The following is a 20,499-nucleotide window of genomic DNA, read 5'->3' as shown; positions in this document are numbered from 1 at the left end:
GCTCTAAGGAAGTCAGACTATCCTCCACCAGGGCCAGGGCCTTTTCAGTGATGGCTCCTACCTGGTGGAATGCTCTGTCCCATGAAACTAGGGCCCTTCAGGATTTAATCTCCTTCTGTCAGGCTTGTAAGACAGAACTATTCCACCTGGCCTTTAATTTGAATTCAGCCTGATCTTTTCTTTCCCTTCTCTTCCCTCCCCCTCCCCTTTTATGAAGATCACCTTTTCTGAGACCCCACAGCTAATTCTCCCCTGGCCTCCTCGCTGGCCCAAGTAGGACCAATTCAGCCAGCTAGCCCTGGGGATTAAACGTAAATGTAAAGGGACCCCTGACCATTAGGTCCAGTTGTGGCCGACTCTGGGATTGCGGCGCTCTTCTCGCTTTATTGGCCGAGGGAGCCGGCGTACAGCTTCCGGGTCATGTGGCCAGCAGGACTAAGCCGCTTCTGGTAAACCAGAACTACTAGGTTGGCAGGAGCAGGGACCGAGCAACAGGAGCTCACCCCATCGCGAGGATTCAAACCGCCGACCTTCTGATAGGCAAGTCCTAGGCTCTGTGGTTTAACCCACAGCGCCACCCGCGTCTCCTGCCCTGGGGATTATCTAATGCTTATTTCCCCTAAATTGATTTTTGATTTTTATTGTTATTCATGTTATTATACTGTATTTTATGCTGCTTTTATAATTAAGTCTTTTAAATTTGTTGTTAGCCGCCTGAGCCCGGTTTTTGAATTGGGAAGGGTGGGGTATAAATAAAAATTTATTAGTATTATTATAAAAAACATAACATTGTAGAATTGTTGGAAGGAATCCTGAGTGTCATCAAGTCCAACCCCCTGCAATGCAGGGATCTTTTTCCCAACGTGGGGCTTGACTGAGAGTCTCATGCTCTCCTGACTGAGCTCACTATATGCATCTAGGGCACAAGTCTCTGCTCGAATAAATGTTGCGTGTCGAGGTCCCCAGGTCCACCCCAATAACTCACACATCACACAGAATTTTTTGTTTAAGATTTTTGGCAATAATTTTGGCCACAACTTTATTAAAATACAAATTTTTGAGTGGTTGCTCAGGCATTGGTTGCGACTATCTGCCCCCACCATGGGGGACAGACTGACATTCCGCACGATGCGAAAGTCAGAATAGGGGAATACACTTGGGGGTTACGTGGAGCAGGGAACCTGCCCTCACCCCAAATGCAACCAGGAGCTCATTGCTATGGCACGAACCCCCTTGACATAGTGGACAAACAATAGTTAGCCCCCAATTCCTTTAATGGAATCCCTCGCAGCAGCAGCATTAGAGGGGCAGGCACAGCCAATCCATGCCCCTCAACCAACCAAACCATAAACCAATGCCTAACCGCAACCTTAGAAGTTGTGACAATTTGCTACACAGTAGGCAAAAAACAAATGGCCCCAGCCAATCAGCCAGATGGACAAAATTCCTACCAGGTCCCCACTCCAAAGCAGACGACCCCATGACAGGCATAGCAAGGTCAAAGCGAACAACCCTATTCTAGGGAGGGAGGGACGGGCAATCCGATGCACGGGCGAAAAGAGGAAGCCCTAGCCTCGTGCAAGGAGTTTTAGTATTTCTGGCAGTCAATCAATAAATGGCAACATTAACTTCTTCCCAACAACAAGGGAAGCCCCAATCGCATCAGTGGCCAACGATCAGTTAGCCCGCCCCCAACTTTGGAGTGTCCTGGCGGCCCCCACCGCAACACGTGCTCTCCATGAAGGAGAACACGCTTTGCTAAATGTGTTTAGAGGCAGATATTCTGTGAAGTGGAGGCCGCCAGATCCACTGCAAGATTAAAATGCTAAGAAACATCCTTTGGAACAGTGAGCTGACAGGTTGGGCTTTAGAAGTGAATGCAGCACAGAGAATGGGGCAAATAAAGTAATGTTACACATGGTGGAGAAGAGCCATCATCAGCAATGTGGAGTAAGAGACAGGCAGAGCTGTCCCGAGACATTTTGGCACCTGAGGGGAATTATAAAATGGTGCCCCCCTGCCCTGTCAGGGAAGAAGGGGGTGAGTGAAGATCTACATCAGGATCAAGGGGGGAACTGATTACATGGATCCCACCTTCATCACCAGTGAAATATACTCGGAGTCCTGTAGTGATTTCATGCTCTTTATTGCAGCTTGTAAAACAGTGATTTAATTTCCCCCAAAACCTCAGGTCTTTATATACATTATTTACACCATGAGTCCCATCTGATTGGCTGATTCTGCTTCCCTCCTGGAGCCTGATTGGTCTTTTCCTGCAGGCCAATCAGTTGTTGCATTCTACGATCCTACCAGCCTAATAGGCTGATTAACTTCTTCCTGGAGCCTGATTGGTCTCCCCCTGCAAGCCAATCAGTTGTTGCATTTTAGGATCCTACTTGCCTATTGTTCTAGGATCCAAGGTTAGTACATAACAGGGAACAAGGGTGAGAAGGGACATGCAGTGCCTCCTATTTGCCAAGAGGTTGCTGTAGACGTGGCATGGAGGGGTCTGCCAAGGAGGTGGCAGTTCTAGCCTCCAGGGAATGTTGTTGTTGCCGTCTTCTTTGGCAATCCCTCGTAGCCGAGTAAGATTGTCTTCCATGAACACGGTCTTAACAGTGATTCCGTAGGTGACTGTGGAGGCCAGTCTTGGATCCACATGTCCTTCCACAGTGGGGACACAGGTTTCTGGGTGGGAAATAACCCAGAGATACATTTTAAATAAAAGCACACATTCTACTCATGTAAAAACACGCTGATTCCCGGACTGTCTGTGGGCTAAATTTAGAAGGCAAATGGGATTGATCCGTCCCCCAGGCCTTAGTTTACTTACCCATGGGTTAAATAGAAGAAGAAGAGAAAGTGGACGTAAGCTTGCAGGTGCATTCCTCTTCCTGTGTGTTGAATTCCCAAGGGGGTGATAATGTTCCAAAGATTGCCAAAAGATTCCAGCAAAGGCAGGGCAGAACTCTTCCTGGGAAACAATCCGTTCCTTCTCTGAAGGTGCTTTGTTGCTGCAAGGTCTTTTATTCCACAAACAACTGCTTCTTTGACTCTGCCCAGATATGCTTGCTTTTCCTGGACCGTTAAAAGATCACTTTGCCATTTTTGCCATTTTTTCAGAATCTCTGGAGGCATCATTAACGGGTGTTTATTAATTCAATTATCGAAAAGCCTGCCGGTTTAAGATAAGAAGGCAACAGCATGTTGACTCAAGTTCCAGAAAGATGGAAATCTGGAAGCTCAGATCTGTGCCTTAACAGATGTGTCTTGTGATCAGCAATGAGGTTGTGCAATGTAATGAATTGTGCTTGCTTACAATTTGCCCTCATTTGGGGCAAATTTGGGCCTAGGCACCCCCAGTTATTATTTTTAAACATTTTAGATATTGGGGGTGTACTTACATGCCCTTTTCAGTGCCTTGCAGATAGAGTTGAGCTTTGGGCTGGACAGGAATCAACCCAGCCCTTCAGAGAATACTCTCTTAAATGCAATGGGTGTATGATTTATGGTGTCCCAGAGCTAATTTTGGGGGTTACATCCTGATTTTCTTACTTGTTATTCTCATTTGAGGTTCTTCGCAAGTGTTGCACAAACACAACAACCTTGATCAGAGAATGTTGGTCCAGTAGGGGTGGGCGAGTCTGTCAAATTTGGTTTCTCTCCTTTTTACAGTGTCCAGTTAGATTTCCACAGCAAACTACACTGAAAAAAATATCCCCATGAAAATTCAACAGTATATCTGTGCAAATTTCTCACAACACACACACTTTTGTATGCAGATTTTTAACATACAGATTTTTGCATGAAGGTTTCCCTAATATCATGCGTTTTTTATGTTACGGTCACAATATATGAATTTCTGTACCACATTGGCTGGAGAACTGCGTCACAAAATTTGGAGAAATGCAAAGCTTGAAGGATTCTGGTCTTTCAGTTAATTTATTAGTTTGAGAAGTGAGAATTCTCACTTAAATGCAAACAGAATCTAATTTACCACCCAGAGTGACTTGGGGCAACCCAATCAGATGAGTGAGGTATGAATAAAACAACAACAAACCCCTTTGTTTGTCTCCAAAGGGACAGAGACTTCCAACCACAGAGACATACAATATGGGGTATACCAAACCATTCCTGAACTTTGGAGTTCAGGAACATATTGACTTTTTTTTTCAAGTAAATTTTTATTGTTTTCCTTACATATTCTTTTCCAACAAACCATATTAATGCCATACATTCCCTTTGACTCTGCCGAGTCGCGACTCCCCTCCCTCCCTGCAGTTGGTATATTTAACCCCTTTCTATCGCACACATCAATCTCACAATAGTGCTATTATACATTGAAGGTATTATGTCAATCCTCTTGACCTCTTTACAATTCTCCTTTAAATATTCAATAAGTTTACTCCAGTTATTTTTGTATTTTGGTATCTTTGATCTTCCTGGTCCTGGACCCTCCCTGACAATTTGGCAAGTTCTGCATATTCTGTCAACTTCAACTTCACCTGCCACTCCTGAATGGTTGGTATGTCTTGTGTTTTCCATCTTTGCGGCAGCCGTAGCATACATAAACAGATTTTGGTCTACCATTTTGATTTCCATTCCTATTAAACCTAATAGACACGCTTCCAGTCTTTTGGGGAAAGTATACCTAAATATTTTTTTGAGTTCATTATAAATTGATTCCCAGAATTTTTTAACCTTATCACAGGTCCACCACATATGAAAATAATCCCCATCTACTTTTTTACATTTCCCAGGAACATATAGACTTTTTAAAGCTTTCTGGTTAAGCTGCGCTTCCAACTTTTGCACAAATCTTTGTGAACCAAGAGCGTTGACCACGCAAGGCTACTTTTGGGTCCTGCCCTACCTCGCCGAAAGCCAATAAAAGTGATTTACATCTAAGTCTTTCCAGTGTTTCATGCTGCCTGCTTTTCTGCTGGCATCCAAAACCCAGATCAAACAATGAACAAATGTTTCAGCAAATGCCAGCCAGGAGGTTGCTGGCATCGATTGCACGCAGAAATAGTGTCAGCCGCTTGTGTTTGTTATCAATGTTCCCATTCATCTGAAACAGGTTAGAGGTTTGGTTTTTTTGCCCATTGACTCTGATTTCCCCCAGCTTGAATTTCTGGATATCTGAGCAGACCCTCCACTCACAACACACACTTTCAGTCATGTGATGCAGTTTGCCCAGCTATTTAAAAACAGCTGGGGGGGGGGGTCTTCCTGGCTGAGTCCTTTAAAAAGGCAGCTGCCTTGACTTCTTTCGCTGAGTCACAGAGCTGAGAATAGAGGGAAGAGAGCCTTGCTGCTTTTATCCACTGGCTGGACCCTAGGAGGACGGCATCATGGAGTGTGTGAGTCCTGGATTGTTGCTGTTAGGACAGCAGGCTCTTGCTGCTGAGGTTGCAAGATGTGCTACTGTAACTGAGCAGCGCTGGAGAACTAAGGGGCATTAATAAGTAGCCGGTCAGAGGCAGTAATGGTTCTGAATACCAGTTATTGGAAACTGTAGGAAGGGAGAAGGCTCTTGTAATCAGGTCCTTGTTGCAGATTTCCCACAGGCATTTGGTTGGCCCCTGTAAGAATAGGATGGTAGATAGATTAGATGGGTTATTGGTCTCATCTAACTGGTTCTCCTGATGTTCTTGGGTTGTTGTTCTCTTTGGAGAAAAGTTAGCCTGTTTCCTGATAACTGTTGTGCACAACTTGCATTTTTTCTTGTTTCTGGTTAAGTGAACATTCTTGATGCTTTGTCAGTGGGACTGATCTCTGTTGATGATGCTGTGCCACTGATCACACACACACACACACACACTGCTTTCTAAAAAAGATTGGTGTCTTGTCCTAAATAGCTTATTATTGCAGGAGAGACAAAGGTTACTGAAGAGATGAATGCATGCAACAACGACAACAAAAAGACTTTTTTGCATGCTCAAAGGGGATGTGAGCCAAGGTTTTAAGTAAGGACCTCACAGAACAGATTGAGATTTCTAAAGCCCAGTGTGTAAACTCACTGTACTGAATGATGCTCCTTAGCATTTTAATTTCACGGTGAATCTGGTGGCTTCCTTCTCACAGGATAAAAGGTAAAGGGACCCCTGACCATTAGGTCCAGTCGTGGATGACTCTGGGGTTGCAGCGCTCATCTCGCTTTATTGGCCGAGGGAGCCGGCGTACAGCTTCTGGGTCATGTGGCCAGCATGACTAAACCACTTCTGGTGAACCAGAGCAGCGCACGGAAACTTCTTTACCTTCCCGCCTGAGTGGTACCTACTTATCTACTTTCACTTTGACGTGCTTTTGAACTGCTAGTTTGGCAGGAGGCAGGAGCAGGGACTGAACAATCGGAGCTCACCCCGTCGCGGGGATTTGAACCGCCAATCTTCTGATTGGCAAGTCCTAAGCTCTGTGGTTTAACCCACAGATTTAACTCTAAGCACATTTAGGGCTCTGATTTGGACTGAAGGAGTGGTGCTGGGGAAACTAGCAACTTAGTGCTGAATTGGAACAAATGCTGGATAGCTCCGTCCATTAGAGCATGGTGCTGATCATGCCAAGGTCTCAGGTTTGATCCCCTTTCGGGACAGGTGCGTGTTCCTGCATTGCAGGATGACTAGATGACCCCCAGGGTCCCTTCCAACTCTGATTCTATGATTCCTATGAAATGGCAGCCATGCTTTCTGCAGATTACTGTTTGTTCCAATTTATCACTAAAGAGCGGGTTTTGTAGGGGGTAAGGGCAAAGGCAAAACCACTTTGATCTGTGCATGCTAGGCATGGGGCAAGCCAAAGTGTGGACAAGCCCTGTCTATTCATACCTGGCTTAGCTGTTGCTGCTTACTTGGACCTGTACAGTCATACCTCGGGTTACAGTCGCTTCAAGTTGTGTGTTTTTTTCGGTGGGTTACAGACCGCCCAAACCCGGAAGTACCAGAATGGGTTACTTCCGGGTTTCGGTGGTCTCACATGCACAGAAGTGCTAAATCACACTTTGCTCATGCACAGAAGTGCTGAATTGAAACCCGCAGATGTGCAGACATGCTGCTGTGGGTTGCAGACGCTGTAGGTTGCGGACGCGCATCCCGCACGGATCACGTTCGCAACCCGAGTGTCCACTGTATTCTCATTTCCATTTTCTCAGGGACTGCATGGATTGCTGGCTCATTCAAGAGGAGCTGGCTATGGAATCTGAACACAAATTTTAACTGCCACGGCGATCACTTGTTTGGGGGCTTGAAGGCTTGTTTTTAGAGATAGCTAGATGTCAGGGAACTGACATTGGAGCCAGAAGTGGAGGCAGGGCTGCCAAGCGATGCCGGAGAAGGGCCAAGCAGGGAGAGAGGGGACTCAGCAGCTGGGGAAGGAAATCAGCGTAACACCAGGGATAAAGGGGGGCGGATGGGGGAATCGGAGAGAGGGCTCCAGGACTCTTCGCTGGAGACCAGCGGGGAGAGCACAGGTCCTCCGCTACTCACACCCACCCTGCGCAGAAGACTTCTGCGCAGGGAAAGTAGGCGGAGACTTGGCGTCAAAGAACTTCTTTGCTGGAAGAAGTTCAAGAAATGCCCACTGATGGATTCTGCTAGCGACTGAACAGCCACGAAGTGAAGGGCTGTCCAGCCAGGAAAGGTTTAACCAGGCTACCTAGCCAGGAGTGGCGGCAACTTACACACGAGCAACCCCATATAACCATTACACTAGACAAAGAGGATTGATCCAGTTGCAGTTAGCCAAGGCCATCCTGGTTTGGAGAAACCCATCACCACAAAAATCCTTGGAGGCCTTTGCCCACCTGGCCTGGGACACCTCAGACTGACTCCAGCTGCAAAATCTGAGGCTGCTGAACCGACTAGGGTGTTGGGGTATTGCTTAGTGGGTTTTTTTGTGGGGGGTGAGGTTCTTGCTGGTTTTTGATACTAATTTTTTGTATCTTAACTTTAGATCTTATGTTGGTAGTTCGAGCTCACCCAGCTGTGGGAGAGATTCTTGTGCTGCGGAGGGTTGGAACAGAAGGGTTGCCATATGTCTGGAATTTCCAGGACATAGCCGGGATTTGGTAGTCAGAAACAGTGTCAGGGCGGAAATAGCTGGAATGTCCGGGGAAATCTGGACATTTGGCAACCCATGTTGGAAGTGTAGATTTTGGTGGATTTCATTAAAAACAGCTCAAAAACAACTACTTCTTTTGAGATAAAATTCAACAACTTTGTGTCCGAATTTTCACTTTTTTAAATATGGCAACCCAATAATAGAGGAACCTGGAGGTCCCTTCCAATTTCTATGGTTCTATGTGGAAAGTGTTTACTTTTGTTGTGTATTTTGAAGTTTTATTTATTGTTTATGACTACTGTAATGTTTCTGTGTGCTGCTCTGGTTCGCCAGAAGCGGCTTAGTCATTCTGGCCCCATGACCCGGAAGCTGTACGCCAGCTCCCTCGGCCAATAAAGCGAGATGAGCGCCACAACCCCAGAGTTGGTCACAACCACACCTAATGGTCAGGGGTCCCTTTACCTTTACCTTATTGTAATTATGTCCCCCCCCCCAAGGTTGTAAGCCGCCTTGCTCATGGCTTTAACTATGGAAAGGTGGCATACAAATAAAATTATGCATTTAAGGGGTGTGTCCTTAAGTTCTAACAGTGGTTGGCTGGCTGGAGGACAGAGAAGGATGTGTACCCCACTATGGCACTGTGCAAATTATGATGGTAGCTCCACCCACTTCGGCCTCTGCCCCTACCCACCACTTGCATGTGGCCCCTGGAAAGTTACCAAGAAGTAAATGTGGCCCTCAAGCTTAAAGAGGTTCCTATTTATTGTCTATTTATTTATTGCTGGTTTGCTTCCTTTTGTCCTGTCTTGTAGCAACTGGGAAGTCTGCTCCTCCATGATCCATATTTTCTTTTCTTTTTTAAATTTTCAAAGATCTTTACTGAAACTTAACATATATACATAATAACCAAAATTCCCAATGATTCCCTCACATAAAATATCTAAATTACAACAGCGGCATAATTATACACTTAATTATAACCCCCTCTACTTCCCTCCACAGCAATTCAACTTCTTTATATTTCTTTCTACCTTTCCCCCCTTGCATTCTATAATAAATTATTTTTGTTAAATTCTGATTTTTCCTTCTTTCTTTATTGGTTTTGTTATTACTTACCTTTTTCATTCTAAGCCTATTAACGTGTCATTTTTAGAACAATATTTTGACATATCATCTTTGAAATACTTCCACTCCATTCTTAACTTTTGATTTGATTGATATCTTATAATTGAAGTTAATTTTGCCAATTCTATACACTCACTTAATTTACAAATCCTTTGTTGGTGTATCCTGAGATTTCCATTTAGTAGCAATCACTACCCTGGCAGCTGTTGTTGCATATAAAAAGATTGTTTTTTCATATGTGGTATGTCTTTAATAATACATGAGGAACTTAAGAAAATGCTATTAAAAAAAACCTTGATAAAAAAAATCCCCGAGGCTTATCTGTTAGGGTTGGTGGGCAAAGACATGATCCATACTTTCCATTTGGTTTTCTTGGTTTAATTTCCACTCCTCTTTCTCCAGGGCCATCTTACCCATAGGCACTAGGGGTGCAGGGCACCCGGGCGCTGGGCTCTCAGGGGTGCCAGGCCGGGAGTACGAGGCCCGAGAGTTGAGTCTGGGGAAGAGCCCACCCATTGGTCGGAGTGTCGCGGTGGGCTCTTCTGCTGTGGGCAGCTCTGTGCCTTGAGTTCGGGGGCAACCAAGCCAGTGAGATGCTGAGGCAGCCAGCTGGCTCTGCCCACCTGGGTCATGGAAACCTGGGGCTGGTGGTGGCACCGGGCAGATCTTTTCACCCCGGCGCCACATATGCTGAAGACAGCCCTGTCTTTCTCTCCTGAATCTCAAATAAGTCTTTCTCCTCCTGCTGCAGGGACTGGTTGCTACTCATCTGAAACTTCAGCATGGAGAGACGGTTGAGGTGAAGGGGAAGATCTTGCCCGATTGCAAAGAGTAAGTTGAGAAGGAGGGGAAAGTGTCTCCAAGTAATACTGGGACTTGTGGTGCTTTTGCTCCTGCTTGTGGTGGGCTGAGGAACCTTAGGGTACAGGAGCCAAGTGGGGTCCTCCACACCTCTGACATACGGCCCTCGGAAGCCTGCCCAGAAGAGAACACAGCCCTACCTTACAAGGTTGTTGTGACTTTAAAAAAATAATTTTATTAGTTTTTTTAAGATCTCATTTCCAACAATCATATAACATAACTTCTTATCTTATGCAATGTTTTAGACTTCCATCAACGCCTCTGATGATTTTCTGTTCTTTATCACTTATTCTGCATTTTTTAATTTATCTATTATTCTTAATTATCATCAACTAATAATTCTCCTCATAGTCTTTCTTGCAATATTTCACACAGTCCTCCTTACAAAACTTTTTGCAGTCCTACTAGCGTAATCTGTTTATTACTATTCCTTTTCAAATACTTTGTATATTTACTCCAGTCTTCTAAGAATCTCTGGTCCCGCAGGTTTCGAATCCTTCCTGTTAATTTATCCAATTCTGCATAGTCCATCAATTTCATCTGCCATTCTTCTTTCGTCGGTAATTCTTCTTGCTTCCATTTTTGTTGTGACTTATTGAAGGGGGAATGTGGGGCTGGGGCATTGGCATGAGTTGTGTATCGTAAGTGTCATGGGGAAGCATGATTTAGGCTCCATCATTTCACCTCATCTCTCAGGCTTCAGGGAATCTGATCCCGCCCCCAGTGGCAGCCAGTAAGCAGACAAACAAGAGGAAATCTTACCAAGTAATTTATTCCATAGAGACGAAGGAAACCAGCCTCCCTAAAATAATGGCATTGCTCCAAATAAAGTCCAACCCCCTCCATCCCTCCTAATCTACATCGCCCTTATAATGGCTAATCTGAGATTTCTGCCTCTGAGCCTCCTGTTCTACTACCTTTAATGCTCGCCTGGTCTGGGGCAGGGTGAATCAGGAATGCTCTCCAAAGACACTGAGTCTGTTACTTATCTCTCCCCCAGTGTTTCTTCTTCCCGCTGTCCCTCTCCCAATATTTCCCATCTCCACTGCAGCCTCTGAACTATGGCCTTCTGCAAACCGCTGTTCTAGATCTATACTGTCCTCTTGTTCTTGGGAAGGTTCAGCAGAAGGGGGGGGGCGTCCCCCACCATTCCTCCTCAGTCCAGCCCCTGACATCATCAGTCTACCTGCAGCTTGAGACATATACCGTAATTGCTTCAGAATACTCTGCAACAATGAGTGGTCTAACCTGGTTTTTTATTTTAATTTTAAAATCGAAGTGTTTTCATGGAGCCCAAATCACACAGAAGATATTCTGGCTAGCAGGTGTCTATGCCTAGTATAGGGAGCTGCATAGCAGTTGCTGCTTCTATGAAAATCCAGTAAGCTACTCACACATGTGTTTCTTCTGAAAATAGGTGTGTCAGTTGGAACTTATAATATGGTTTAGCTCTGTAGATTGCATAGCATAAGTATAATGGTTGTCATAACTTAAATATGACATGAGATATTCTCTCTCTCTCTCTCTCTCTCTCTCTCTCTCTCTCTCATTTTGATTAAATTTTCTTTTTTGCAATATAAAATACTCATTTTAACATCCTTAAAATATCAATGACTTCTCCTTTTTTCATGGTTTATTTTGCATATCATAAATCACTGCATATTTTACAAAAACTAAACCATTCAGTATTCCATCATTTCATCCATCAAAACTTATTTACACTGTTGAATTTCTCTTAATGCTGCCAGCGTTTACAGGGGTACACATCCGCCCCATATATTCAATAAATGTTTTCCAGTCTTCTCTAGACGTATGTTGTTCTTGTTCTCTTATTCTATCTGTTAAGTCTGCGAGCTGCGCATATTCTGTCAGCTTAAGTTGCCATTCTTCTTTAGTTGGGACCTCGCTCGTTTTCCATTTTTAAATATGACATGAGATTCTCCATCATAAACCTGGCTTGATGTTGGTACAAAACTCATACCAGCCTCATCTCAAAACGTGCCCTGAAGGTATTCAGGGGAGCATTGTGAGTTTCTCACGCCTTGTATAAAGGTCAATGCATGTACATCAAGTTGCCAAGTAGAGTCTATTCAGGGCATAGACAAACTCAGCAATCCAGATGTTTTGGGACTACAACTCCCATATCCCTAGCTAAGAGGACCAGTGGTCAGGGTTGATGGGAACTGTAGTCCCAAAACATCTGGAGGGCTGAGTTTGCCTATGCCTGGTCTATTCCAATTCTTGGATGGGGGCCATCAATAGACCAGGCATAGGCAAACTCAGCCCTCCAGATGTTTTGGGACTACAATTCCCACCGCCCAGTGCAGTCAAAGCTCACAAGGGTGAGTTTCATTCAAACATTTAATTTGCAAAATGGTTTAGCTGGGCGGGAACTCTGGGGGAAAGACAACAAGAGCTACTGGAATTGCTCATCTCAAGCACCCCTCCATTCCCCACTAAGATATATTAGCAAGAAATATTATAAGTTCAGAACAGTTGGTGGGCAGTGGCGTAGCGTGGGTTGTCAGCACCCGGGGCAAGGCAAGTAATTTGCACCCCCTAACCCGTGGATTTGCGCCCCCTAACCTGTGGATTTGCGCCCCCTAACCCTAACCCCCAGATGTTGCACCCGGTGCGGTCGGCCCCCCCTGCACCCCCCACGCTACGCCACTGTTGGTGGGCTCTTGTAGGTCCCAAGGAATCAGCAAACACCTTAAGGACAGATCTATTCTGTCTCCCCCCACCCCCACCTCAATTTCTTAACTTGCTATTAGTGTGGGTTCTCTGGCAAAATTGTCAGGCCCATGCCAGGCTTTGCAAATAGTTAGGGCTTCTGTCCCTCTCCAGATCAAGGTGTGTACGCGTGGTAGGATTTGCTGCCTGCTTAAATTGTAATTTTACGGTCTGAAACGGCATGCATGAATTCTGCAATTTTCACTTTGTGTAATAAACTGAGCTTTCTTTTTTGATTTCCCTCTCAACAATCTTAAGGGTAAAGCTATTGGATTGTCTCTCTAAAAATTACTGGGTGACCTGTCTGGCATTTCGGGGATCTTTAGGATTGCCAGCCCAGAATAAAACAGTGTTATTGGATGTCAGGGGTTTTATTTAGGCAGGAATAGAGGCAAACACATATTCGTAAACAGACATATGTTATAGCGCTAGCAAAAGACCCCAAAGCTCACGTTGTGGTGTGTGTGTGTGTGTGTGGACATATGTGAATGCTTGTCATGCATGGGAATTCAGACACATACAGCAACAGTTCTGTCTCCCATCCTCTCCAAGATTTGTTGTGAATCTGGGCCAAGACTGCGACAACATCGCCCTTCACTTCAACCCGCGTTTTGACTGCAAGGGGGATGTGAACACCATCGTGTGCAACTCTAAGGAGAATGGGGAATGGGGAGAAGAGCAGAGAGAGAGCGACTTCCCTTTTGAGCAGGACGGCAAAGTTCAGGTGAGGGCTTAGCAGTATATACCAAATGCACTTACTGAAGATGTGCAGAAAAATGCATATATTGGTGATGTGCAGCTTATTTTATAGTTGCTGTTTTGTTGTTAGTGTTTCATAGACTGTGATTGTTTTGTTGATGATTATTTGACTGATGATTTGTTAATTATTTTATATGATCAATGCTGTGTTTGTGATGTTCTGTTATACTATGTCATTGCTATTTATCGTTTGTGAGCCGCTTTGAGATTAATTTGAATAAAAAGTGGCATAGAAATAAAATCTGCTCATCTACTCCAATGGAGGCGAGTGGAACAGGCAGGGAGGTGGCTTTCCTGGGATTCCTATAATAATAATAATAATAATAATAATAATAATAATAATAATAATAATAAATTTATTATTTATACTCTGCCCATCTGGCTGGGTTTCCTCAGCCACTCTGGGCGGCTCCCAACAGAATATTAAAAACACAATAAAACATCCAGCATCGAAAACTTCCCTAATCATGCAGGGAGACAGTATGTTTTTTTAAAAAAAAAAAAAATTATTAAGAATTTGAAAATTACAGGAAAAAAAGAAAAGAGGAGGCAGGGAGGCAGTATGTTGAGGTGATGAAGATGCCAATCAACACTCTCTGGACAGCCACTCGCACTGTCTACAAAATGGCTGCCATTCCCCTTTGGAGCATGTTTAAAAAAAATGGCGTCTCCCACACTCGTCATGATTCTTTCTTTTGCTTCTTGCAGCTTTCCTTCACCTTTCTTCCTGGTGAGATCAAGGTGCTTCTGGCAGAGGGCCACGAAATCTCCTTCCTCAACCGGCTGGGCCTGAAGACCATCGAGTACATTGCGGTGGAAGGAGACTTCAAGATCCGAGTCCTCAAATTCCCCTAATCTAGTCCTCCGTCCCCGTCGCCTTGTTACATGGCTGAACAAAACTCAGTTGTGTTCTTCCAAAAAAAGTACGCCGCTTAACATGGTTCTATTTTATAACCTGGATGGGGAAACCTTTCTCACCCAAGGAATTGCATTCCCTCTTGGGCGACCTCCCAGTGCATTGAAAAACATCTCCATGGTAAAAGATGAATAAATTTTGGGACAGTCAACTGTGTAAGATATCCCATTCTTCCACTCGCAGTGGTTGGAGTGTTGTAAGGTGGTAAAATCCTGGCTGGGGCTGAAGGGAGTTGCAGACCAAAAGATTTGGAGAGCACCATTTTGGTAACAGCTGGTGTAGGGTGGACTTCAGGACAGAGCAGAGTTTGCTCAGAATCACCTTAAGGTACTGGCTCTAGGTGAGGCTGGGAAGTGAGAGGCACAAAACCTTAGAGAGCAGCTGTGGACATTGTGGACATTGCTGAGCTAGATGTAAGGTCAAAATTTTCTATATGTGAACACAAAAGCTGAGGGCTCTCATCACTTTGCGGCAGCGGTTTTCTTGGTTTTCTTGGTTTTCACAAATCCTGATCAGTGGAAACAGCTGGGAACGTTCTCTCTCTGGCCAAGGAATCTCAAAGCAGCAGATGATCAGAGTGGGAACAGGAAACAGTTTCACTCTTTTATTTATCTACAGCAGGGGTCAGCAACCCGCGGCTCCGGAGCCGCATGTGGCTCTTTTACACCTTTGCTGCGGCTCCGGGGCAGATACTAGCGAGGGGAGCATTGTGCGCCCCGACACTCCCCACTGTGGCGGGCGCTGTACTGGCTGTGACGTCGCATGGGGGCGGTGCGTGCGTTAATCACGCACCGTCCCGACGTCACCTTCCCGCCCACTGTCAGATCGCGGCTCTGGAGATATATTTGTTTTAAATGTCGCAATGTTTTTGCGGCTCCCAGGTTTTTTTTTCCTTCGGAAACGGGTCCAAGTGGCTCTTTTTGTCTTAAAGGTTGCAGACCCCTGATCTACAGGGTTGCAATAGCTGTGCATTGGCTTCGCAGCATAAGCGTTACTTTCCTTTTTAAATTCAGGTAGGTAGCCGTGTTGGTCTGATGCAGTTGAAATAAATAAAAAAAATTGTCCAGTAGCACCTCATAGACTGAGACCAACTAAGTTTGTTCTGGGTATAAGCTTTTGTGTGCATGCACACTTCTTCTGAAGAAGGGAGATGGTGGTGCTGTGATCTAAACCACTGAGCCTCTTGGGCTTGCCGATCAGAAGGTTGGCGGTTCGAATCCCTGTGACGGGGTGAGCTCCCGTTGTTCAGCCCCAGCTCCTGCCAACCTAGCAGTTCAAAAGCACAAAGTGCAAGTAGATAAATAGGTACCACTCCGGCGGGAAGGTAAATGGTGTTTCCATATGCTGCTCTGGTTTCGCCAGAAGAGGCTTAGTCATGCTGGCCACATGACCCGGAAACACTGTCTGAGGAGAAATGCCAGCTCCCTCGGCCTGTAAGCAAGATGAGCGCCGCATCCCCAGAGTTGTCTGTGACTGGACCTAACTGTCAGGGGTCCTTTACCTTTACCTTTTTAAGGTGCTACTGGATTTCCTTTTAATGTCACTGTTACCTGGGAACTCTTTGTACCTTACCGTGGGTGAAACAATGCATGGTGCAATCTCCCCCTACTAGATTTTACTAGCCCTGATGGAGGGCATGTAATAGGATCAGGTGTCCTAGAAACATCTAGCTTAGAGTAACCACTAAGTATTGATAACCCAAATCCTGCAAAATTAACCCACCTCTTTTCTGCAGCACTGATTCTTTGCCACACTATGCTCTACATAATTTCTCCTATACTAACTTGCCAATCTTTTCCTTCTCTATATTGACGTACCAATTGGCTTTCGAGAACTCGGGTTCCTGCTCTGTACAGTCACTGGAATTGCTAAAGAAACATTTCAGTTGGCCTTCTCTCCATGGAAGTTTTGAGTCTCACAGGTGGGGAGAAGAAACACCACTGCCCATTTCTGGCACCTTCTTCCCCCTCCCCACCTGTTTTGCAAGCACAACCAACCAGAATCCCAGCACCAAACAGCGAAGAGCTGTCTCTGAAATGCTTCATCCATTTATATCGTGTAAGAGCTTGTCAGTGGACTAGAGCAGTATCAGCGATCTGCAGTGACGGTTGCAAGCTTGCATTTGTTACTCACGCAGGTGTGCCTTGGGAAACCTACCTACTCAAGGCAATCTGCATAGCCATCCACAGGCAGGTGGGTCTTCTTCCAACCCTGGTAGCATGGGAAAGGTTCCCTGCTCTTCCAGAGAGGTAGGAAATGGCTCTGTGCCATTTCACCCTGCTGTGGGGGTCCTAGGGTTGCTTTGAGACACTTGTGTACACTTGCCTAGTGACCAGGTGATCTGGGGTGCATCTCCAGGAGATCATTAGGACTGCCTGTGGTGGAAACAACAACCTGAGACAGGCCTGCAAGAATCCTGGGTAACTTTTTGATGATGTGGTGGGGAGTTGTTGAGTGGTGGTCTTCATACAGGTTAAATTCTTGGCATCTCCTGGTAGGGTTGGGAAGACTCCTGTCTGAACCCCCACATTGCTGCTGCTAGTCAATTTAGATCAGGGATTGGCAAGGTTTACCATATCTGGTCTACTGGACCAGGAGCGTACTAATTCCATCTGTACAGTGGAACCAATGGAGTGGTTGCGCCATTTTCAATCTTTGTTCTATGACCAGGAAGCCCAACATTACAAACTATGCATTCAATTGGAGGACCTACCTCATTGGCCACCAGTAACTGCAAAGGAAGTTGAGAATTTAATCGCACAATTAAAGAACAACAAGGCCCCAGGGAATGATTACATCCCTGCCGAACTTCTGAAGTCCAACATTGGCTGGTGGGCCCCCCTGCTGGCGCCTTTATTTTCTTGGATCGACTCAACGGGTTTACTCCCAGATGGTTGGACTGAGGCAATAATTATCCCAATCTATAAAAAAGGACCCATGACAGACCCGGCGAGTTATAGACCAATCAGCCTTCTGCCTATACCCAGCAAACTATATGCCAAACATCTTTATATCAAGCTAACTAGCTGGCTGGAAACTGAAGCTATTCTAGCGGAAGAGCAAGCGGGTTTCAGGCAAGGCAGATCCACCATAGACCATTGCTTCACCCTAGCCTATTTAATTGACAAATATGCCAAAAAATCCCGTGGGGTGTTATATGCAGCCTTTATCGATCTAAAGGCTGCTTTCAATTCAATTCCACATGTAAGACTCTGGGATAAATTGAGCACATCAAGTATAGACAAAAGACTATTATTTCTGATCAGCTGTTTATATAAAGACACGGTGCTGCATGTAAGAACTTCGTTAAATGGCCATCTTATAGGACCAGTTCCTGTCAGTAAGGGGGTCAAGCAAGGTTGCATCCTGGCCCCAGTTCTATTCAACATCTACATCAATGATATGGTTAACTGTTTGTCATCTCCGGACTTCCACGCCCCCAAACTGGCTGACAAATCAATATCAGTGCTTTTGTATGCTGATGATGCGATACTCCTATCTCGAACAAGAATAGGCTTAAATAGGCTCATAGGTGAATTTTCAGCATACTGTAGGAGAGAGCAACTTGCAATAAACTATCAGAAAACCAAAATTATGGTTTTTGCAAGGAAACACAGACAGTACAGCTGGAGGATGGATAACCAGACAATTGAACAGGTTAAAGCCTTCAAATATCTGGGTATCGTTTTCCAGTCGACCGGGTCCTGGGATGTCCATCAAAAATGTGCCAAAGAAAAAGCAGCTCAAAGTATCAAGATGCTGTCCCGCTTCTTTTACACGAAGGGGGGCAGATACATCCCAGCAGCCCTTGAAGTTTTTCAAGCAAAACCTCTGGCGCAGTTACTGTACGGGGCACAAATCTGGACGGGGAACCACTGCTCCAGTCTTGAAACTGTTCAGTCTAAATTTCTAAGGCAGATATTCGGCGTCCCCTCCTGTGTTCCAAACGCAGCATTACGACTCGAGGCCTGCCTTCCATCTGTGGAAACTCGGACCTGGCAGAGAACATTCAACTATTGGCTTCGTCTTAATCTGAATCCACCTGGTCTACTGCCTCTAGTAATGCAAGACCCTCACAAAAGCAAGTGGTTCAAAACTGTGCATCAAAAACTCCTTACATGCGGTCTGCATTCACAGTCCCTACTATCAATGGGCCTCATTAAAGCAAAGAGTCTAATAGGCCAGCGCCTGAAAGACATTGAACGACAAAACAACCTGACTATCTTAAAGAAACTGTGCCCATGGTATACCTACTTTCCCCCTTCTCATTTTGACTCTCCAGCTTCATATCTGTTTAAACTAACCATCCCAAAATACAGACGTGCCTTTACATTGGCTAGATGGGATGTTCTTCCCTCTGCTGTACTCGAAGGTCGTTACCAAAAGACTCCATTTGAAAAACGACTTTGCCCATGTGGAGATGGTAACACGGAAACAGTGTCCCACGTCCTTCTATCTTGCCCCCTTTACAAAGACCTAAGGAATGAGATTATTACTCCACTCATTCTCTCCAACCCCGGCCGTTCACCAGACATTACACTGTATTTTCTATTATCTGATACGGATAGTCAGATAACAGAGAAGGTCGCGAGGTACATCGAGAGAGCTGCGAAATTGAGGGCCACCATCTGAGTGACAGACTTGTTCATCTGACGGACCTCCTTTTGCTTGTTCTTTTCTTCCTTTTATCCCTATTTTCACTTTTAACTCTTGTATAGCTGTGGCCTGTTGGCTTTGCTAATAAAGTTTTGATTTGATTTGGCAAGGTTTACCTTGCTTGGGCCGGTTCACTCCAGTGGAGATCTCTCCATGGGCCGGATTGCGTGCGTGTGCCCATGATTTTTGGCATCTGCGCAGACGCGGTTTCCGGGGCTGGTTTAGCACAGTGTGCGGGGACTTGCCAAGCGGGTAGCTCAGTTCGGGGGCGGCTCAGGGGCCGGTTAAACGACCCCCATGGGACGCTTGTGGCCCATGGGCCTTAGGTTGCCTACCCCTGATGTAGACCATAGCTTACTGAACCAACTGGGGGATCGCAGTTGATATGTTCCTCCCATGTTTAACAAAGGCTTGCGCACATAGACATCCAGCGCACCAGAGAGAGGTTCTGGCTCTGCAATGAATGTTTGTTTTATACACAGGAACATGGGTGAGCTGTTCAAAGGTTGGGCACAGATGTGACGATTTGGCTACTTTACAAGGAGACAAGGACACCAAGACTCTTGTAAATGCAGGATGAGCTACAACAGAAAAGTAACACAATGCAGAGCTGACCATATCCCCCATGGGTGCTCTAGCAGAGAGGTGGGGGTGAGGATCCAGGGTAGAGGTCTGGCAAACGCCTGACCATGCAAACTTCTGACACAGCTAAGGTTTTAGGGATTTATTATGGATACCAGTCATGACAATGCAAAATGCTAGATGGCCATCTGCCATAACGCTTTAGTTGAGATTCCTGCAGGGGGTTGGACTAGAGGACCCTGAGGGCTCTATAATTCTATGATTCCATGTTGGGATGGGAGGTAGGGAGAGCAGAGGAAGGGGATGTGGTTTGTTGAGTATGTGGGATGGGTTTACAGGCAGAAATTGATCGAGCAACTGGACGTTCAGCTACCAATGCACCACCGTGTTGTCTTTTAGTAAAGAGAAAAGAGAGGGAAGAAGGATTTGCTTCCAAAGGCACATCCAGATGACCTGCTTATTGAGAATTCACCCTGATTTTGTTTGCAAGGAGTTCAGATTATGTTGGCTGCTGAATGAGCATATATCCTCATTTGGTTGCAGGAAAGTTTGATAATGTTGTGTAAAAGGAAGCATTATCCAACACTTTCCAGTCCATTTTTCACCTTCCTTATTGCAAAAGTCCTCACATTCAGGGAAGCAGGTTTGCTGGGTGGGACCTCCAATAAACTACAATTGTGCAACCTGAATTTGCCCATGTGCGATTGAATCCCACCCGCAAATAGTAACACTCTTGATAAAAGCCAGTGGAGCTTAGCCCGAAAGGAAACGAAAGGATCAGAAGTCACACTCGAGGCAGGAAGAAACAA

General features: G+C 45.3%; 1 protein-coding gene across 1 annotated transcript; it reads left to right on the top strand.

The window, feature by feature from the left end:
- The first annotated feature begins 5,226 nt into the window (after positions 1–5,226).
- LOC309377761 (16 kDa beta-galactoside-binding lectin-like) lies at positions 5,227–14,603 on the top strand. Its single transcript, XM_081925493.1, has 4 exons — positions 5,227–5,363; positions 9,935–10,014; positions 13,330–13,501; positions 14,245–14,603. Exons 1-4 carry the CDS (start codon positions 5,355–5,357, stop codon positions 14,389–14,391), a joined length of 408 nt encoding a protein of 135 aa, XP_081781619.1. The 5' UTR covers positions 5,227–5,354; the 3' UTR covers positions 14,392–14,603.
- The last annotated feature ends 5,896 nt before the right edge of the window (positions 14,604–20,499 follow it).

This window comes from Podarcis melisellensis (genome assembly GCF_964234715.1).
Source record: "Podarcis melisellensis genome assembly, chromosome: 9".
NCBI lineage: Eukaryota > Metazoa > Chordata > Lepidosauria > Squamata > Lacertidae > Podarcis > Podarcis melisellensis.
This window is presented reverse-complemented; position numbering and strand designations above follow the sequence as displayed.